Source organism: Nematolebias whitei, chromosome 1 (assembly GCF_014905685.2).
Source record: "Nematolebias whitei isolate Nwh7 chromosome 1, NemWhi1, whole genome shotgun sequence".
NCBI classification, from domain to species: Eukaryota; Metazoa; Chordata; class Actinopteri; order Cyprinodontiformes; family Rivulidae; genus Nematolebias; species Nematolebias whitei.
The window spans coordinates 14,835,073-14,853,198 of record NC_056498.1 but is presented as its reverse complement, the minus strand read 5'-3'; the positions used below and the strand labels follow the sequence as shown (position 1 = coordinate 14,853,198).

At 40.9% G+C, this 18,126-nt stretch overlaps 1 protein-coding gene across 2 annotated transcripts in view; it reads left to right on the top strand.

Moving 5' to 3' along the window:
• Positions 1 to 17,061, top strand: part of LOC119408452 (vang-like protein 2) — a 32,686-nt gene extending 15,625 nt beyond the window's left edge. The window contains exons 2-7 of one of the 2 annotated variants that reach the window (XM_037675288.1): positions 4,341 to 4,464; positions 4,551 to 5,158; positions 10,283 to 10,419; positions 12,503 to 12,638; positions 12,981 to 13,227; positions 16,804 to 17,061. In XM_037675288.1, the coding sequence (XP_037531216.1) occupies positions 4,341 to 4,464; positions 4,551 to 5,158; positions 10,283 to 10,419; positions 12,503 to 12,638; positions 12,981 to 13,227; positions 16,804 to 17,061 (1,510 nt within the window). The remainder of the gene's footprint in view (positions 1 to 4,340; positions 4,465 to 4,550; positions 5,159 to 10,282; positions 10,420 to 12,502; positions 12,639 to 12,980; positions 13,228 to 16,803) is intronic. The other variant, XM_037675281.1, reaches the window with a different exon arrangement.
• Positions 17,062 to 18,126: the final 1,065 nt, after the last annotated feature.

Sequence of the window (18,126 nt, the reverse complement as noted above, 5' to 3'; positions counted from 1 at the left end):
ATATATCTTGTATTACCATGTACTGTATAAAATACTTTCTAATGATGTTATAAGTATCATTATATATGGCGTTTGTTGTTGTGGGTTCTCAGTTTTGCCTTGTTTTTGTTTTATTTTTCTTTCCACAGGTCTAGAGGCAGACTTCAAGGATGTTGATTTGTGTTCTCTTTATCCCTCTCTCTCTCTCCTCTATTCTTATCTCCTTCTTTACTTTTTAACCCTTTTCTCACTTTTCTGCTTTGTTATCTTCTTTGTTTTTCATCCCCATACCCATTACATCTGAAACAAACCCAAAGCAAATTCTAATAAAATTTAATTTATATATCAAGTGGAGCATTAAGGCCAGCCATAATGCTCTGCTTGTGAAAGTAAATCTGTTGGGCATCACTTTGACACTTAGACAATAATTCTAAGTGTCACAATGCCGGACAGGACTGGGGAAAAAAAAAAAAAAAAAAAAAAACATGCAGCTCGGGTGGTCATTGAGGCCAAACTCAGGTGTGGGAGGAGTTCAGACAGACCATGGAGAATGACTTCCATACAGCTTTGAGGTGATTCTGGTCCACCATCCTCAACTAAGGGATGTCGTGGGTTGGTGGGCAGAGTACTTCGAAGACCTCCTCAATCCCACCAGCACATTTTCCACTGAGGAAAAGGAACCTAGGGACTTTGGGTCAGGCTCTCCAATCTCTGATGTTGAGGTCACCGAGGTGGTTAAAAAGCTCTTCGGTGGAAGGACCCGGGGGGTGGATGAGATTCACCTGGAGTTCCTTAAGCTTCTGTATGTTGTGGGATTGTGTTGGCTTATGCAACTCTGCAATATTGTGTGGACATCGAGGGCAGTTTCCCTGGATTGGCAGATCAGGGTGGTGGTCCACCTATTCAAAAAGGGGGACCACAGAGTATGTTCCAACTACAGGGGGATCATACTCTTAAGTCTCCCTGGTAAGGTCTGTTCAGGGGTTCTGGAGAGGAGGGTCTGTCGGATTGTCGAACCTCAGATTCAGGAGTAGCAGTGTGGTTTTTGTCCTGGTCATGGAACACTGGACCAGCTCTACACCCTCAGCAATGTCCTGGAAGGTGCATGGCAGTTTGTCCAACAAGTCTACATGTGCTTTGTGGACTTGGACAAAGCATTCAACCGTGTCTTTCGGGGAACCCTGTGGGGAGTAGTCGGGGAGTATGGGGTACCAGGCCCTTTGATACGGGCTGTTAGGTCCCTGTATGACTGGTGTTAGAACTTGGTTATCATTGTCGGCAGTAAATCGGGCCAGTTCGCGGAGAGAGTTGGACTCTGCCAAGGTTGCCCTTTGTCACAGATTCTGTTCACAACTTTTATGGACAGAATTTCTAGGTGCAGCCAAGGTGTTGAGGGTATCCATTTTGGTGGCCTTAGGATCATTTATCTGCTTTTTGCAGATGATGTGGTCCTATTGGCTTCATCAGGTTGTGATCTACAGCTTTCACTGGAGCGGTTTTCAGCTGAGTGTGAAGCGACCAGGATGAGAATCAATTCCTCCAAATCCAAGGCCATGGTCTTGAGCCGGAAAAGGGTAAACTTCTCCGGGTCAGGGACTACCCCAAGTGGAGGAGATTAAGTATCTCGGGGTCTTGTTCACGAATGAGGGAAAATGGAGTGAGAGATGGATAGGTGCGGCATCTGCAGTGAAGCGGGCATTGTACCAGTCTGTCATGGTGAAGAGAGAGCTGAGTCAAAAGGGAAAGCACTCAATTTACCGGTCAATCTACGTTCCTACCCTCATCTATGGTCATGAGCTTTGGGTTGTGACCGAAAGAACGAGCTCACGGATACAAGCGGCCAGAATGAGTTTTCACAGCCGGGTGTCTGGGCTCTCCCTTAGAGATAAGGTGAGAAGCTCGGTCATCCGGTAGGGACTCAGAGTAGAGCCACTGCGTCTCCATGTCGAGAGGAGCCAGTTGAGGTGCCTTGAGCATCTGTTTAGGATGCCTCCTGGACGCCTCTCTGCTGAGGTGTTCCAAACACATCCCACTGGCAGGAGACCCAGAGGATGACCCAGGACATGCTGGAGGGACTATGTTTCTCGTCTGACCAGGGAATGCCTTGGGATTTCCCCAGTGGAGCTAGCCCAAGTGGCTTGGAAGAGGGAAATCTGGGCCTGCCTACTTAGGCTGCTACCCCCGCGACCCAACCCTGGATAAGTGGAAGAAAACTTATGGATGGATGGATTTCATGGACAAATATAACTGTGTATCATAATCATATTAATGAAAATTTATCCCATTCTGTTTAATAATTTTACCTTCTGGAAGCATTTATAAATTAAAGAGTATTGTTTCAATCACTGAACCCTGAGGAAGTCCATGACTAACTGTGGTGTATGAAAAAAAATCAGTATTTAAATTTATAAATTGAGTTTTTCTCCATGTAAGGAGCTGTAGATGTCTAAAACTTTGTTAAAACTCTAAAAGTCTTTTTGTTCATTTTGTTTGTTGACATTTTTTTCTTATATTTCTCAATGACAAGAACATTTTGTATTTGTCAATGTGCTGAAACAAAATGTTTCTACAGTGCAAATGATCAAGTTTACACATTAATACCTGAAAAACTGTTGAATTATTTCTGTCTTCTGATCATCTACGTATATCAAGCTTTTATTAGTGAGAGGAAGAAGAGAGAAATTTCTCTATATAGTAGCCCCTGGTGTCCCATCACAACAATAAACTCTCAGCTACAAACAAATAAACATTTATTTCAGTTGACAAAACTCAGCAGTGTCTCCACAGTTGTAAATTCAAAGTCCAGCATGGATCAGCTGAGTGAATGTGCTCTTAACTCTGTGGAGGAAAGTAACAAAAGATTATTTTCAATACATGTATTTTTCCACATTAACATAGATTGACCTCTTATTTATGGGATGACGTTTTATGATTAAAGTGATTCAGAGCTTCTTTAAAGTATCTCCTCTGTTGTTGAAAACTTTGTGTAAAAATCTGCTCAACAGGTTCTGGTAGACAGAAATGACAATAAAATCCAGCTGCTTCCCTGATGTTAGAAGTGTTTGATTAAAACATGCAGGACATAACAAAAAAGGTTAAATCGTGTCATCTTGACCAGTTTCTTTAAGTGCGAAACGTTTTGTCTCCCATCCAGAGGACTTCTTCAGTCTATGGCCTGCCAACCAGATCTGTCCCATAGGTAGCCTTCACTGCTGTGTTTCAAGAAAACCTCCTGTTGGAATCTCAGAAGTATGCTTTCAACACGTGGAAAACACACCCATCTAAAACAGTCAATCATAATGTAGAACAATGAAATGTTTTAGTCCAGATTGCCAACATGCTACTCACAGAAACAGCCTGAGGACACCAAAGCCAAAGTGCCAAAGTTCATGCTCAATAATCCAGGTATAAACTCCAACAATGTTCAGTCAGGTCATCTGGATGTTTCTTTTTTAAGCTGAGATGTTTTGTCCTTCATCCAAAGGACTTCTTCGATCTGAGGAGCCACCAGACAAACTGATTCCCACAACAGCATACTCCCATAGTGGAAAAGTAGTTATACATAGCTGATTGATTGTTTTGGATGGATGGTCCCTTTGTTGCATGTGTAAAGCTAGTTTCTATGGATTCCACAGAGGACTGCCTTGAAACATATCAAGGAGGTGCTATTTATGGAACAGATCTGGGTTAGCAGGCCTCAGACTGAAGAAGTGTTTTGGATGAAAGACAAAATGCTGTAATTTTATGTTTTAATATTGTACTTGACCTGCTGTGGATTTTCATGTTGTGTTGCTTTTTTTTTAAACTAAACTATAAAACCATCAATTTAGATGTACCCTCAGGTTTAGAATTTTTTTTCTATTTTTAAATTTGACCTTTTTTACTTTTCATCTCAGTCAATCAAACTTTATTTATAAAGCACCTTTTTTTACACAAAGTACATTACTTTATGAAAAACAACAAACAAGCAAACAGAAATAAATGTACTTGTGTGGTTGCTGTGTTTAGATTCACCAGTATGATGTGCTTTTGAAAACACAGTATAATATTATATGTTAATCACATACCAAAGCATCAAATATTCTTATAATCAGTCACATAAAACATTATTCTATAATCGTACATGTAGCAGTTATATATTAATGGTGTTAGAACCATTTGTGGTACATTTAAAGAAAGGATCTGGTTCTGTTTAACTTGAGATTTACAGTTTGTTTTGTCAGATGTTTTCAGTGTTTCTATCAAAGATGAACTGGAACGTTGTCATCAAGAATTTGATTTATAATAAAACTATTTGTTTACCTGTGGATGATTATTTTATTCAGACTTTTTCACGTGTTTTTGTTCTATTGTCTCCCCAGAGGGAGAAGGGACAGGCATTACTCGAAGAGTCGGGACGGGGCCAGCCGTGGAGACAAATCCGTGATCATCCAGGCCCCGGGGGAGCCACTGCTAGATGCAGAGTCCACCATGGCCGACGAGAGGGTCAGTTTCATTTACCTATTCATTTGTCTCAACCCTCTCTGCCTCCCAGCATCACCAACAGCCATATTGTTCCTGTCTTCCTGCAGGATGATAACTGGGCTGAGACCACCACTGTGGTCACCGGTACCTCAGTGGACAGCGTCTCTAATGAAGACCTGACGAGGCTCTCTAAGGACTTGGACGACTCTTTACCTGTTGACTGCCGACGTTACATCAGTCCAGTGTTTGGTGCCATTTTGGGGCTTTTTTCTGTGATCACTCCTCTGGCTTTCTTGGCCCTCCCACAGCTCCTTTGGAGGGACACACTTGACCCTTGTGGGACTCCATGTGAAGGCCTTTACATTTCTCTGGCCTTCAAGATCCTCATTCTCTTCATCTCCACATGGGCACTGTTCCTTCGTCCTCCCCGAGCCATGCTGCCTCGCTTCTTTGTCTTCCGCTGTTTGTTGTCGGTGCTCGTCTTTCTCTTTGTGGCATCTTATTGGCTCTTCTATGGGGTGCGGGTGCTGGAGCCCAGAGAGACGGACTACAGGGGGATTGTGGGATATGCAGCATCTTTGGTGGACGCGCTACTCTTCATTCAGTATCTTGCTCTGGTGCTGTTGGAAGTCCGACACCTGCAGCCTGCTTTCTGTCTGAAAGTTGTTCGGACCACCGATGGAATCAGCCGCTTCTATAACCTGGGACATCTCAGGTTAGTGCACGATCAAACTTAGGAATGTCCTTTTTCCTCAACATATACTGCTGGTTTACCTTATTTATGAACAGGAATGTTTCTTTAGGTGGCACAGTTAGTAGAGCTGTTGTCTCGCAGCAAGAAGGTTGCTGGTTCAAATTAGAGATGCACCGATCCGTACCAATATCAGTATCGGTCCCAATATAAAAAAATTCTGGATCGGGTATCGGTGACAATGTGACCGATCCATGACTGGGCAGATCTGTTCACTCTAATTCTTTGCTTTGTGCACTGAGTGACATCACGCGCTAGTGGACTCACCACATAGATTGTTTTCAAAATGTAGAGAGAGAAAGGATCAGCCATCTGTAACTATTTCACACTACAGCCAACACATTCAACAGCTACGTGCAATACGTGCACAGTGATGGTTCCAGGGACTGTCACTAAATCTTCCAGTTATAACACTACCAACTTAATCAAGCATCTCCAGAGATTTCACCCTAAAGAGCACGCTGAGATTGTTGAACAGAGTTCAGCACTGTTTTTCTGTATCGATCGATATCGGATCGGTATCGGACTGGTATCGGCTGATACTAAACCTCAGATATCGGTATCGGAAGTGGAAAAAGTGGATTGGTGCATCCCTAGTTCAGATCCCAGCCAGGTGTCTTTCTGTGTGGAGTTTGCATGTTCTCTCTGTGCATGTTCTCTCCCCTCCCTCTCGGTTTTCAAGTCCCGTTTAAAAACCCACTACTATTCAGTAGCTTTCAACACCAGATGATCTGTGTTTTGATCCTGTATGCTCCACACTGGTTTGTCATCATTATCTGCATCGTTTTTATGTCTATATTCTGATTTACCTCATTTTGTATATTGCTTCGTGTGTTACCTGTTCTTCTGTCTGTACAGCACTTTGGTTGGCCTTGTCGCTGTTTTAAGTGCTCTATAAATAAAGTGGTATGGTATGTGTGTGTTTTCTCCAGGTACTCCAGTTTCCTCCCACAGACCAAAAACATGCATGTTAGGCTGATTGGTAACTCTAAATTGTCTCTAGATGTAAGCGAGAGAGTGAATGGTTGTCTCGTTTGTCTCTATGTGTCCCTGTGATGGACTGGAGACCTGTCCAGGTGTCCCCTGCCTCTCGCAGTGACTGCTGGGTGGATTGATGGATGGATGTTTCATTATATGAACCAACTACACACACACAAAGTCATCTCAGGACACAAAATAAGAACATTTAAAATAATTAAATTGTCCCAATTAAATTTTGACTTCATGCAGTTCAGTTATTAATTTTAATTCAAGTTTAATTCAAGTTTGCTTCGATACAACACGCAAATTTAGGTACAAAATCAATTACACACAATCTGATTCAGTTGAGTTCATTCCAGCTAATTAAATTTACATCTTATTTGGAAATCTTACACACAACATAATACAAAAAGATGATGAATACTTTATTAAAATATTGTTAACAGCAATTTAAAAAGCCATCACAAGAACGTGGCATAAAGTGGATCCACTGACTGTGGAGTGGTGACTGTGGAAGAGATATTTTCAGTGGAAAAACTCACTGCAAGAGGTGCAATTTAATGAAAAATGGACTCATTATAGAAAGAATACACCACCTTAACAACTGGATAACAAGAACTCTGGAAAATTAACCATTGTTTAGGATGTATGTATATTATACTTCTAGACTAATTGTTCTAAGAAAATGTCAATAAAATATAAGTTATATATATATATATATATATATATATATACATCCCTTAAAATGTATAAATTCTAATTTATTTCAACATTAGTCAAATTCAGTAAATCTAGAAAATGAAAAATGCCATTTGGTTAAAATTGCTCAGCTGCAGTACGTCAGCGTAGCTCCAAATATAGAAACAGACGACTCAGATGTTGCTGCTAATCTGTAGCAGCTCGCAAATGTCCATCAAGTCCCATCATGTGCAGGCCATAATCCTTAAATATTTTATAAGTTATAATGATAAACTTTTAACTAAAAAGATGGTGCCCAAAGCATAACAGATGAAGACTAAGTATGTTCATACGCACAAGAAAAACATGGTTGCCTGTTCTGATGACATACTGTTTGAAGAGATTTGCTACCAACATTTGTAAAAACCGTCACTCATGGACTTAAAGTCACACTAATTGTGTTGAGTTCCTGTCGAGAAATTAGTTAGATTTCGCTTTTTTTTGGAAAGATACTTGTCAAAGTACATTATTGCCACCTGTTTATCCTAATATATGAAACATATTGGTCTAGACCAGTGGTTTCCAGCCATGGTTCTTGAAGAACTCTACCCTGCATACTTTAGTTGTTTCCCTGCTCCAACACACCTGATTCAGAGATTTAATTACTTTATCAGGTTCAGCAGAAGACTGTTAATCACCCATTCATTCAAACCAAAGCAGGAAAACAACTAAAACATGCAGGATGGTGTTCCTCAAGGACCACAGTTGGGAACCACTGATTTATGAAACCAAAGACACATTGGTTACATTTTGTGGTGCAGTTGACCCAAACACAGTTTGAACACATGCCTATGAACAAGATTGCAGGGAAGTTTTACACAAGAACAAAGCATGTTGAAGCCTTAAACTGGCCACAGCACGTTGAACTTTACACAAAACAACTAACATCTTGATATACACTTTCTACACAATCAGAGTTTAAGTTGAATTCATTTTGAGATAATTTTAAAAGTATGATTATGTCACGTAATAACTTTAGAGCCGTCTAAACTTTTCAACACTTTGGCAATTTTTATAACAGTCTTTTACACTTCTTATATACTCTTTACATTAAAAACTAAAAAAATTTTTTTTTTAATCTCATCCACCCCACCGGCAGAATGCAAACAGACAAACTCTCACTGACTTCTGTTGTTTCCACTGTCTTCAAAACTGGAAGTTAAGGTTTTTTTTAACTTATCACATCCATCCATCCATCCATCCATCCATCCATCCATCCATCCATCCATCCATCCAGAGGCTTGGAACAACCTGGACAGGTCTCCAGTCCATCACAGGGACACATAGAAACAAACAGGACAAGCAACCATTCACTCTCTCAGTCACACCTAGAGACAATTTAGAGTTATCAATCAGCCTAACATGCATGTTTTTGGTCTGTGGGAGGAAACTGGAGTACCCAAAGAAAACCTACGCATGCACAGAGAGAACATGCAAACTCCATATAAAAACTTGCATGTGTTAAAATCAGATGTTTCCGATTTAAGCCTCAGATGTCTAAGGTTTACTTTGCAGTCTACATTTCTGTCAGCCTGGCTGAAGGTTGCTGTCAGGAAAAGAGAGTCATCAGCTTTAACAATTCTTTTTCTCTTGTGTTTTTAAACTTCTTAGTTAACAGATTTTACATCAAACGTCCGTATTTTGTCAGCTTAGTTTATTACACAAGTGAGTTCTGTAGGAGATTTTCCACAGCAACGTTCTTTATCTTCCAAGTTTCTTCATTACTATCTAGGTCTCACTAAAGTTATAAAAAGACTAGCACCTACCTTTATTTCCCAGTCAGACATTTACCTAGGTGAATCAGAATCAAAATAAGCTTTATTATCATTGTACTGAAATACAGTGAGATTATGTTCGTACAGTCGTCCGAAAGATGGGCAGAGTGCACGTTGCTGCTGCTATTGGAGCGCGGCCCCTTATCCTTTTTCAGAATACTGTTTTAGATAGAAAAGGGGAAAAATCCATAAGGATAGGACAGTGAGATTTGTCCATGAAGCACTTCCAGATAGTCCATAGTCCTGATAAGATGTTGGTGTCAGCTGGCACAGTTCTGATAAGCCTTCACAGAAGTTATCAGGGGGTGGTGGGGGGAGTTTTATAGATGAAGCTTTTCCTTAGTTTACACATATCACCCCTGGAGAAATTTGATGTCGGCCTGTTTTCGAAGCCAACTGGGGGAGGCAGATTCAGATAAGCCACAATTGTTGATTTTTTTTCAGGCAGACTGTTTTTTTCTTGTCAGCCTTGAGTCCTGCTGGTACTTTCAAGATCCAGAACGGCCAGATTTATGTGCATTCCACTAATCCGAGCTATGAACATCATGCAAGGTTGTCTCCGACATGCTGGCGAGTCCCAGAAGCCGCAGGTGGCCTGTGATTCTCGCAAATCGCTTCCGTCTTATGGTTTAGCTTGTAAATCAGCTGATATTGAGTATTTGAAGCATGAACCAAACCTCACACAGACTCAACAGTTTTGCCATTGCCAAAAGTGCTGCTGCTGTCTTTCTTAATAGCCGATAACACAGGAATTCACCGATGCCAGACAGCAGAAACCCTGTTATCATGAATCCAATTATATAGACGTCTTCGGCGTCCTCCTGAGACAACACAAAAAGACACATCAGACCCAAACTCCCCACGGAGCCATGACGTGTCCTGCCACGTGAGTCTTAGCGGGGCATGAGGGCTCTCCAGGACACTGTTGCTTTGTTGAAAATATTTTGTCAATTGCGTTGAAAGTCCTGCTGACAAGATCCATGACAGTAGTTTTAATTTTGGAAGATGTGTAACAGGAGCTCCGATATGGACAGAGAGCAATAAAAAGCAGGAGGAGAACAGGAGAGGGAGAGGAGGCGTCCGCCTTGCACGAGAGCGAGAGCAGAATGAATGGGTGTGAAAAGAAGAAGTGATGATTGTGTAGGTGCTGCTGCTTTTGATTTTAGAAGGTTTAAATGTGGAGACAAACCCCGACAGAATGAACAGTCCAACAAAACAACTGAAAGCTTTCTCTCAACCAGATGTAGGTCAGAGGGAAAAACTTTCTGCTAGGAGACATTTTATCTGTCTTTGTACAACAGCACAGTAATTTGAACATAAATATAAATAAGAATTATATATATTTTTATAAACATAAAACTATAAATATAAAAGGTTGTTAGTGTTTTAGTTGTTCTAAGTGTGGCTCATTTAGTTTCCGTTCAATGACCAAATGCAGCAAAGATTTCTTTTTTCACTCGCTTCACCTAGAGGTGTTGGTTTTTGTCGTTATCTAGTTCACCAGTTCCTTTGTGTAGCAGTGAACGTGTGCATGCTTATAATAACAGCTGTGCTTGCAGTTCACTGCACCTTTCTTCCTCCTAACGCTCTGCAGTATCCAGCGGGCAGCAGTGTGTGTTCTGGACCAGTACTACAAAGACTTCCCGGTCTATAATCCTGCTCTGCTCAACCTCCCCAAGTCCATTCTCAACAAGAAGCTGTCTTCCTTCAAAGTTTACAATCTGGAAGAAGGTATTTTCTCTGTGTCAGCACAGTTTCTATTGCACTACTAAATACAGCAAACATAGAGGGTTAACTGGGAACATCGTGTAGTTCTGATGATTAACCGTTAATGCTCTGATCTGTTGCTTATATTGAATGACAGTTCAGTAACAACTCAAATGGGTCATAATGTTGTTCACCTGCACTGCTTTTAGACAGTTGTTAATTCTGTTTCGCTGTGGTGCAGTGACGAGCTTTTAGAAAGGATTCTTCATTCTGGACCATTCTTACTGCATCTTTAAGGATTTATTAGCAAAGATCAAATGTAACGTTCAGTTTTCTGTGGTTTTTCCCTGAGGAAATCCTGAAATTCCAGGAGATTCAGGCGAGATTTCAGTCATACAAAATGCACAGAACTTAGTGCCTTTGGTGGCAGGCAGAGTCCCATTCAGAGATGACAGAAAGTATACTTTTCTCTGATTTCCAGAGTTACTGGGAAGCTGGTATTAGCATTCGGGACTGAAAAAGCCCCATTGCTTGATCATACAACATAATAAAACTATACGATCTTCCCCAGGTTCGAAAAATACTCAAACCTAACCTCGTGTACAAAAACACAATAGATTCCACCATATCATCAGACAAAATCATCAGCCCTCCGCTGTGCACTCAGTATTAGGTGCTTGTGCTAGTATTTTTGTAATAAAATTTAAAAAGACTTAATTCAACCATTTCCTTATTTGGTCAGTGGATTAAAGTACACAAGTTTGTGTAATTAACCCAGTTTTACTTCAGTGGACGAGTTCGGATTATAAAAGGGTGAAGACATTAATCAGTCTGTTATTAGTCGGTGAGCTGGCCTGCTGCCCGTAACTTTACAAAATAAAACAAGTGTAGTAAAGTTAGGAACAAGCATCACCCTCATTTTTCTCACTCACATCTTCTACACGGGCTCTGCTGTTATTTTGAACATGGTGTTGTGCATTATGGGGAAACATCTCTACTTTGAAAGGACTTCAGAAGTCTTGTGGTTTATTTAAGGCTTGTTCCTTCAAGAGACAAGAAACTTCTTCCTGCAACCCTTTTAAATAAGCCACTCTTGTTCAGTCTTGTTCTAACTGTACTGTCATAAACTCGCCAAGTGAGGCCTTTAGGTCTGAAATGTGTTAGGGAATTTATGTCAAAGTTTATGGATGTTTTTAACTACTATGGCTGAGAATCATCAAAAGTTCATGCTCAATCATCCAGGTACCAAATCCATCCATCCATCCATCCATTATCTTTACCCATTTATTCCATTTTGGGTCACGGGGGTCGCTGGTGCCCATGTCCAGCAATCACTGTGCGAGGGGCGGGGTACACCCTGGACGGGTCGCAAGTCCATCACAGGGGTACCAAATCCAATACTGCTCATTCAGATTCTCATGACTGGTCTGCATGTGTGTACTTCCTGTATATCTTTGTAATCTGTCCTGAAAATCTGTCCTTGCAAGTAAAAACCAGTTAAATATCTTCTCCTGCCATCGAGTGTGGCTTCTTTTGAGTAAGTGAGATAAAGCGAGAACATTTTTCTCAGACAAAATTGAGCTCTTGTGTTTTTCAGTTTGTCTGAGTACTGCGTAGTATGACCTCAGGATTATATGCTAGGCTGTCTTAAATGTTGTTCAGTAGTGAACAGTTTTTTTTAACAGTAGAATGATGGAGTCCAAAGTGTTTGGAAAATATATTTAATCATTCTCAGACTGATGGGCAGCAATAGCTGCTTCTTTAAGGTCATTGCTGATGTTCTTTCTATGTCATTGTGTTAACACACATTTGTATGCTCCAGGGCAGGAAACAGGTTCCTCTTGTAAATGAGTTATTGTGGCTCAATGAAACTATCATCAAATCATAGAAACACAGCAAAAGTAGATTTAGTTGTTCCTTGCTGGTTGTGTTTTGTTGAATCAGTCATGGTGGGACATTTGCATATGTTGTGTTTCTGTACACTTGTGGTTAGATGTGAGTAACCTGAAAAGACCAGATCATTTTTATTATGCCCTGACACATAAAACACCAGAACTGCAAGAGGGAGGATGGCTTTATTTTTACCTTCAGTGGTTTTTTTCCACAGAGAACAGCACCAACAACTCCACAGGGCAGTCCAGAGCCATGATTGCAGCCACTTCTCGACGAAGAGACAACGTCCACAACGAGTTTTACTACGAGGAGGCAGAGGTGGAGAGGAGGATCCGCAAACGGAGGGCCAGGTAATCTCTAATGGTAATTCTTCTTGAATTGCGTGAAATACTTTACTGATACTGTTTATGTATTAACTGGGATGGGTTCAAAGGGAATATTCAACAAGTTGGAAGGAATATTTGGTTGATCTTCTGTTCAAAACTAACAGAAACCCTATTTAATTCACCAAGTGGTCAAATTATTCATAAACTATCCTGTTAATGAACTAGAGGGTCTTTGATTCAAATATGGCTACGAGCTGAAATATTTTTGATTGTTTGTTTCATGTTATACATAGCTTTTATTCAGTTTTTTGTGTAAAGTATTTTTAAATATATATATACAAATGTGCTGCCTTGTGTCCTTTACAGACTGGTGGTGGCAGTAGAAGAAGCCTTCACCCACATCAAGCGTCACCAGACTGAAGAATCACTTGCATCCTCTCCCAAACACCCGCGGGAGGTGATGGACCCCAGGGAGGCCGCCCAGGCCATCTTTGCCCCCATGGCACGGGCCATGCAGAAGTACCTGCGGGCCACCAGGCAGCAGTGCTATCACAGCATGGAGAGCATCATCAACCATCTGCAGTTCTGCATCATGCACAGCATGACCCCCAAGGTTAGGAGGCTTTTTTAGACTGAATTATTTTATTTTTGATACTTGTTATCCATGTGATATAAATTTATGTGTTGTAATGAACTTATTACAGTGTGACTGATATATTGGTAAGGCCGATATTTTAGGTTAATATAGATGTTTGGGATAGAGCTATCGTTTCTAACCCGAACCCGGAGCCTGGCCCCGCCCGACCCGGATTCAGACCGGGCCAGGCCATAATAATATGCTTAATGTGTGGGCCGGGTCGGTGTCGGGCTTTTTATTGCGTCAGCGACGCATGCGGCTGACGATCCAACTTATGCAAACATGGCTTGCCATACTACACCTGCCGTACTCGGCCATTTGACCGCACGCTGACCAGCTGGTTGAAAGAGGTAAAAAAGTTCAGTTATGTTTCAGATGGACTACTGCCAGCTATCCATCAGCCCAAATGGACATTCATTCAGCCGCTGCACTCAGTGACCACGCGCGGCCGACGACCCAAACAGGTGACATCACAAAATATCTGACATGTCAGAGAAGGGTCCAATGCAGTCAAAAGCATGTCCGCCGACCATTAATAATAGTCGGTGGTATAAGCAGTCAAAGATTAATCAAAAATGTTGTGTGTTTTTCGGGTTCGGACCTGTAATTACTTTTAATTCATCGGATCGGGTGGGGCTTGGAGATGATGGCTGTGGACTGGGGCTGTGTCAGTTCGGATTACATGGACCCGAGTGCAACTCTAGTTTGAGGATATATCAGTAGCCTGTGATAATTGTCTCATTATGCGGCGATATAAACACTTCTAATTTTCATCTCTAAAATGCTTGACCAAGTTGTAATTGTACAATATATCCAGTAGAGGGTGCATGAAGACTACTTTCAAGTCATGACCGTTCACTTAAGTTTCACTTTCAGCACAGACGAAGCAATGAGCAGTACTGTGTACTAGTGTATTTTACTGAACAGAGCATGGTAAGTTTATTTTAACTGATCTGTAAAACAAAACAAATTCTCTTCAATCTTCCAAGTCACTTGTCATGAGCAAAATGCCTTTCAAGTTAGCACGCTAATGTTTAGATAACCTAGCATAGACTATTGCCTTGTAAAAACTTTATTCAGAACAATAAATCTAACATAGATGTAAATGCAAATCTGTTAGTAACATTATCTTTGTTGTCCTCAATGAAATGCTTTGTGTGAAATATTTTCTCCTGCAAATAAAAAAGTCATAGTTCACATTGTAAACATTAAATGTTTCTGTGGATCACTAAATATTGGGCTTTACATGACTGAATCGTAGTTTGAGTTGTATCTTACCACAAAAGGTTCAATGATGAGTCAAGTGTGATAACGTTGCGCACCAATTTTACAGCTGTCTAAATGTTGGAGTCTTTGCAAACTCATATGTATTCCCTCAAACTTCAAGAAATGTGGGCATTCTGTTTTTCCCCACCCTGTGTCTCACTGCTATAGGACGTACTGTTTGTGTGTTTTGTATTTTCTCACAAATGTCAAGCGTGTGAAGAGCACACATTCATTCTATCTGAGATCATAGTTTACTCTTTAAAACTGGAAGTGCAACATCTTATTTCCAACATAAAAATGTACATGATTAACAACCAGATGCTTCTGCCACTCACATGTCAGGAGTTTCTTTGGAGACTAGTTTTTGCATAGTTGCCTTTTGTTTCTAATCCTGTGTTTCTGGCTGCTCGTGTCTTTGAGAGTGCTATCAGGGAGTGACAGACACGTTATGTGGTTATGGCTGCCTTACAGGAAGCAGCTTTAACATTTCTTTTTAAAGTAGTTTCTCTTTACACTTCTGTAACGAATCACGAGGGGGACCCGGAAATTCCACCACACAGGAGTGAACGAAAAGATTTACTGAAAATTTGTCAGGAGAGAAACTCCTGAAGGAGAAATCAGCTGAAACTCTGCAGGGAGAGAGAACAGGTTGGAGACTGGGATTATCTGGAGAACGTGAGAGGTTCTGAAGCGCTAGCCTGCAGAGTCTGATCATGGTGGAGATGCAGTCGCTGTAATGATGTCAGAGGGAAGGGAGGTTAGGAGGGATGTAGGTTCAGCCAGATCACGTGATATTTGAGTGTAACCTGGAAGGTCCAACAAACACTCCTATTCATTTCATGGAGCTTAGTTCTGGAAACTCACAACTCCGGGGGTCTGAGATCATGGTCAAATACAGACATGGGTCATTCACAGAGAGGCAGAGAAGGTGATACTTATCAGAGGGGTTGAGCAAGAATCGGTGGTCAGAAGGCAGAGTGAGAGTCGAGGTCCAGATATCTAATGGGCTGAAGTTATCTGTCATGTACAAGGCAAAAAGAGAGGAGTCCGTGGTGATGAAGTGGGGTCAGTAAAAAGAGCGAGAGCAGGAACTTGTAGATTTCTTGAGACAAGAGGCGATCAGACAATCTGTCAGGGAGGTGCAGCAGGAGGGAGACTGGGAGTGACACAGGTGAGCTGAGTGAAGCTGATGAGTGGAGTTTAGCAGGGCAAGCAGAAAATACATCCATGGACCTGGCATGACATGAAACATGAATCATTACACACTTGTACAGTTTTCTACAGCTGCTGTATTCATACCCATCTGCTCACAACAGACTCATGTTCAGGCTGCTGTTTAATACACCGTATTATTTTACATTATAAGTTTTTAGGGTATATTTTTTTTTTTTAGCCTTTATTTATCCAGGTTAGTCTCATTGAGCCACGAGAACTCATTTTCAAGAGAGACCTGTTTAGGGAGCACATGGTGGGGGTTAAGGGCCTTGCTCATGGGCCCAGAGTGGGGCGAATGAGGGTGGGGGCAGGTGTGGGTGTTTCACCTACCCCACCCACAATTTTGATGTTGTCGGGGCCGGGGCGTGAAGATCTTCGGATCACAAGCCCACCTCTCTAACCTCTGCGCCACCACTCCCCCATTTTAGATCCTATACTGTTTCTTTTTTTATACTTTATATTTTTGCTATTTTGGGGTATTATTTAGACATTGAGTACACAATTTTGTTCCACCTCATGTACCACATGTGATGCAAATGACAATAAAGAAACTTGAACCTTTCTACATGAAATCGTAGGACAATAGTCACCAAATGAGCCACATGTATGCTGACTAAACACAAATGCTGCGTGTAAACCCCTAAAGTTGAAATACATTCTTGATTCATAAGAACAATTCTATATTATTATTATTATTATTATTATTATTATTATTATTATGTTTGATTAGGAGAATTTTGTTCCTTGGACATGATTTTGTTGATAACCCCTAACTCATTTTGTCGTCTTAGATTTTTTACAAAAAGTCATGATTTTTTATTATTGGGCCTCGTTGAAGGAAGTTTTTATATGATGTAAATTCATAATCAGCCACACTGCTGTTATTTTTTAGTTGATTCAAACAAGTAAGAAGAAAAAAAGTCCCAGAATGCACAGTTTCAAAAGTTATCTTCAAAATAAAATAAAATTGTTTTTTTTTGTGCTTTTATGTTTCTTATTAGGAGTTGCTTCAGTGAAGAAAGTTCTTTAACTTTGTTTTGAGGGTTTAAACGTTCTTCTTTGTCTCCAAAGGCTTTCCTGGAGCGCTACCTCAGTCCTGGTCCCACTCTGCAGTACCTGGACAACAGCAGGGGTGGTCAGTGGACACTAGTGAGCGAGGAGCCAGTGACGGCCTCCCTGCGTCAGGGCCAGGTCTTCTGCCTAAAACGCCTCGACTTCGCCCTGGTCGTCACCGTTATGCCCCTCCCCTTCCTGCGCGTGGGCGAGGAGTTTGTTGATCCTAAAAGCCACAAGTTTGTGATGAAGCTTCAGTCAGAGACGTCTGTGTAGAGAACAAGAAATGACTGAACGAAAGACTCACAACTTCAGGTTCTCTTTTGTTGTACCTTTGAGTATTATCATTTTGTCATGGTTATTATTTGCTGATAAATGTGTTAATCAGCAAAGACTGCATGATTAAAATATCATGATATAGTAAACATAGGAGCAGGCAGCAGAAATAGCCAGTCCTAGTCTTGTTTGGGGGTTTGTAAAATAAAGAAGAGAAAAGTAGAAATAAACAGAGAAGTGTTCTCTCCTCCCTCTTCAGTTCAGTCCTGACACGATTCTTCACTTCTGAACAGTTTCAAGTCTGTGTCTGGAAGAGATGTTACTTTGTACATTGTTTTTATTCAAACCTTTTTAATATTATATATTCTAATGACACTAATTTGGAACATTTATTTGGCACTTTTAACGTAAATCTCTTTGTTGAGGATTTTTTCCGAGAACTACGTTTAGTTCCCTTTTCTTTTTTAGTTTCCTTTGCAGCATTAAAGTTAGGGCGACCTTTGTTGACCTTTACAATCAGACTAAGAGGATGCAAAAAAAAAAAGAAAAAGAAATCAAAAAGCTTTTTGGCTTCTCCTAACCTTTCTTCCACTCACAGTCTGAATTAAAGGAGGATGAAGCTCTTCTGAAATGATTCCTTTAAAAGGCTGAATAAAATTAGAAATACGCAGCTTCCACGAGGAAGTATAGTGCTCCGAGCTGCATGAGTCAGTGATTTGTTTTGTTTTACTGAAATAAAGTTTAGACAGAACTATATTGTAATGGCTAACAGTCATGCACTAAGAAACAGCAACATTATATGGGCTTTTGTTTTAAGGGGATGGGTGTTTCGGCCTCAGGCCTGTGCTGCCTTTCTTCTTTTGTAGTTTTGCAGTTTTCTTTTCTGTAATGCCTGGTTGCTGCTGGCTCGCTGCCTCCCTCTACTGGTGGACTTTTGACAAAGCCTTCAAGACTCACCTGTCCACAGATGATTGTCCAGATGTCTTTCTTTGTCTTATTGGTTCTGAAAGACTGGTAGCAAAGACACATTTGTTTGGTTGGGGATTTCATTCTCATTGTGGAGCC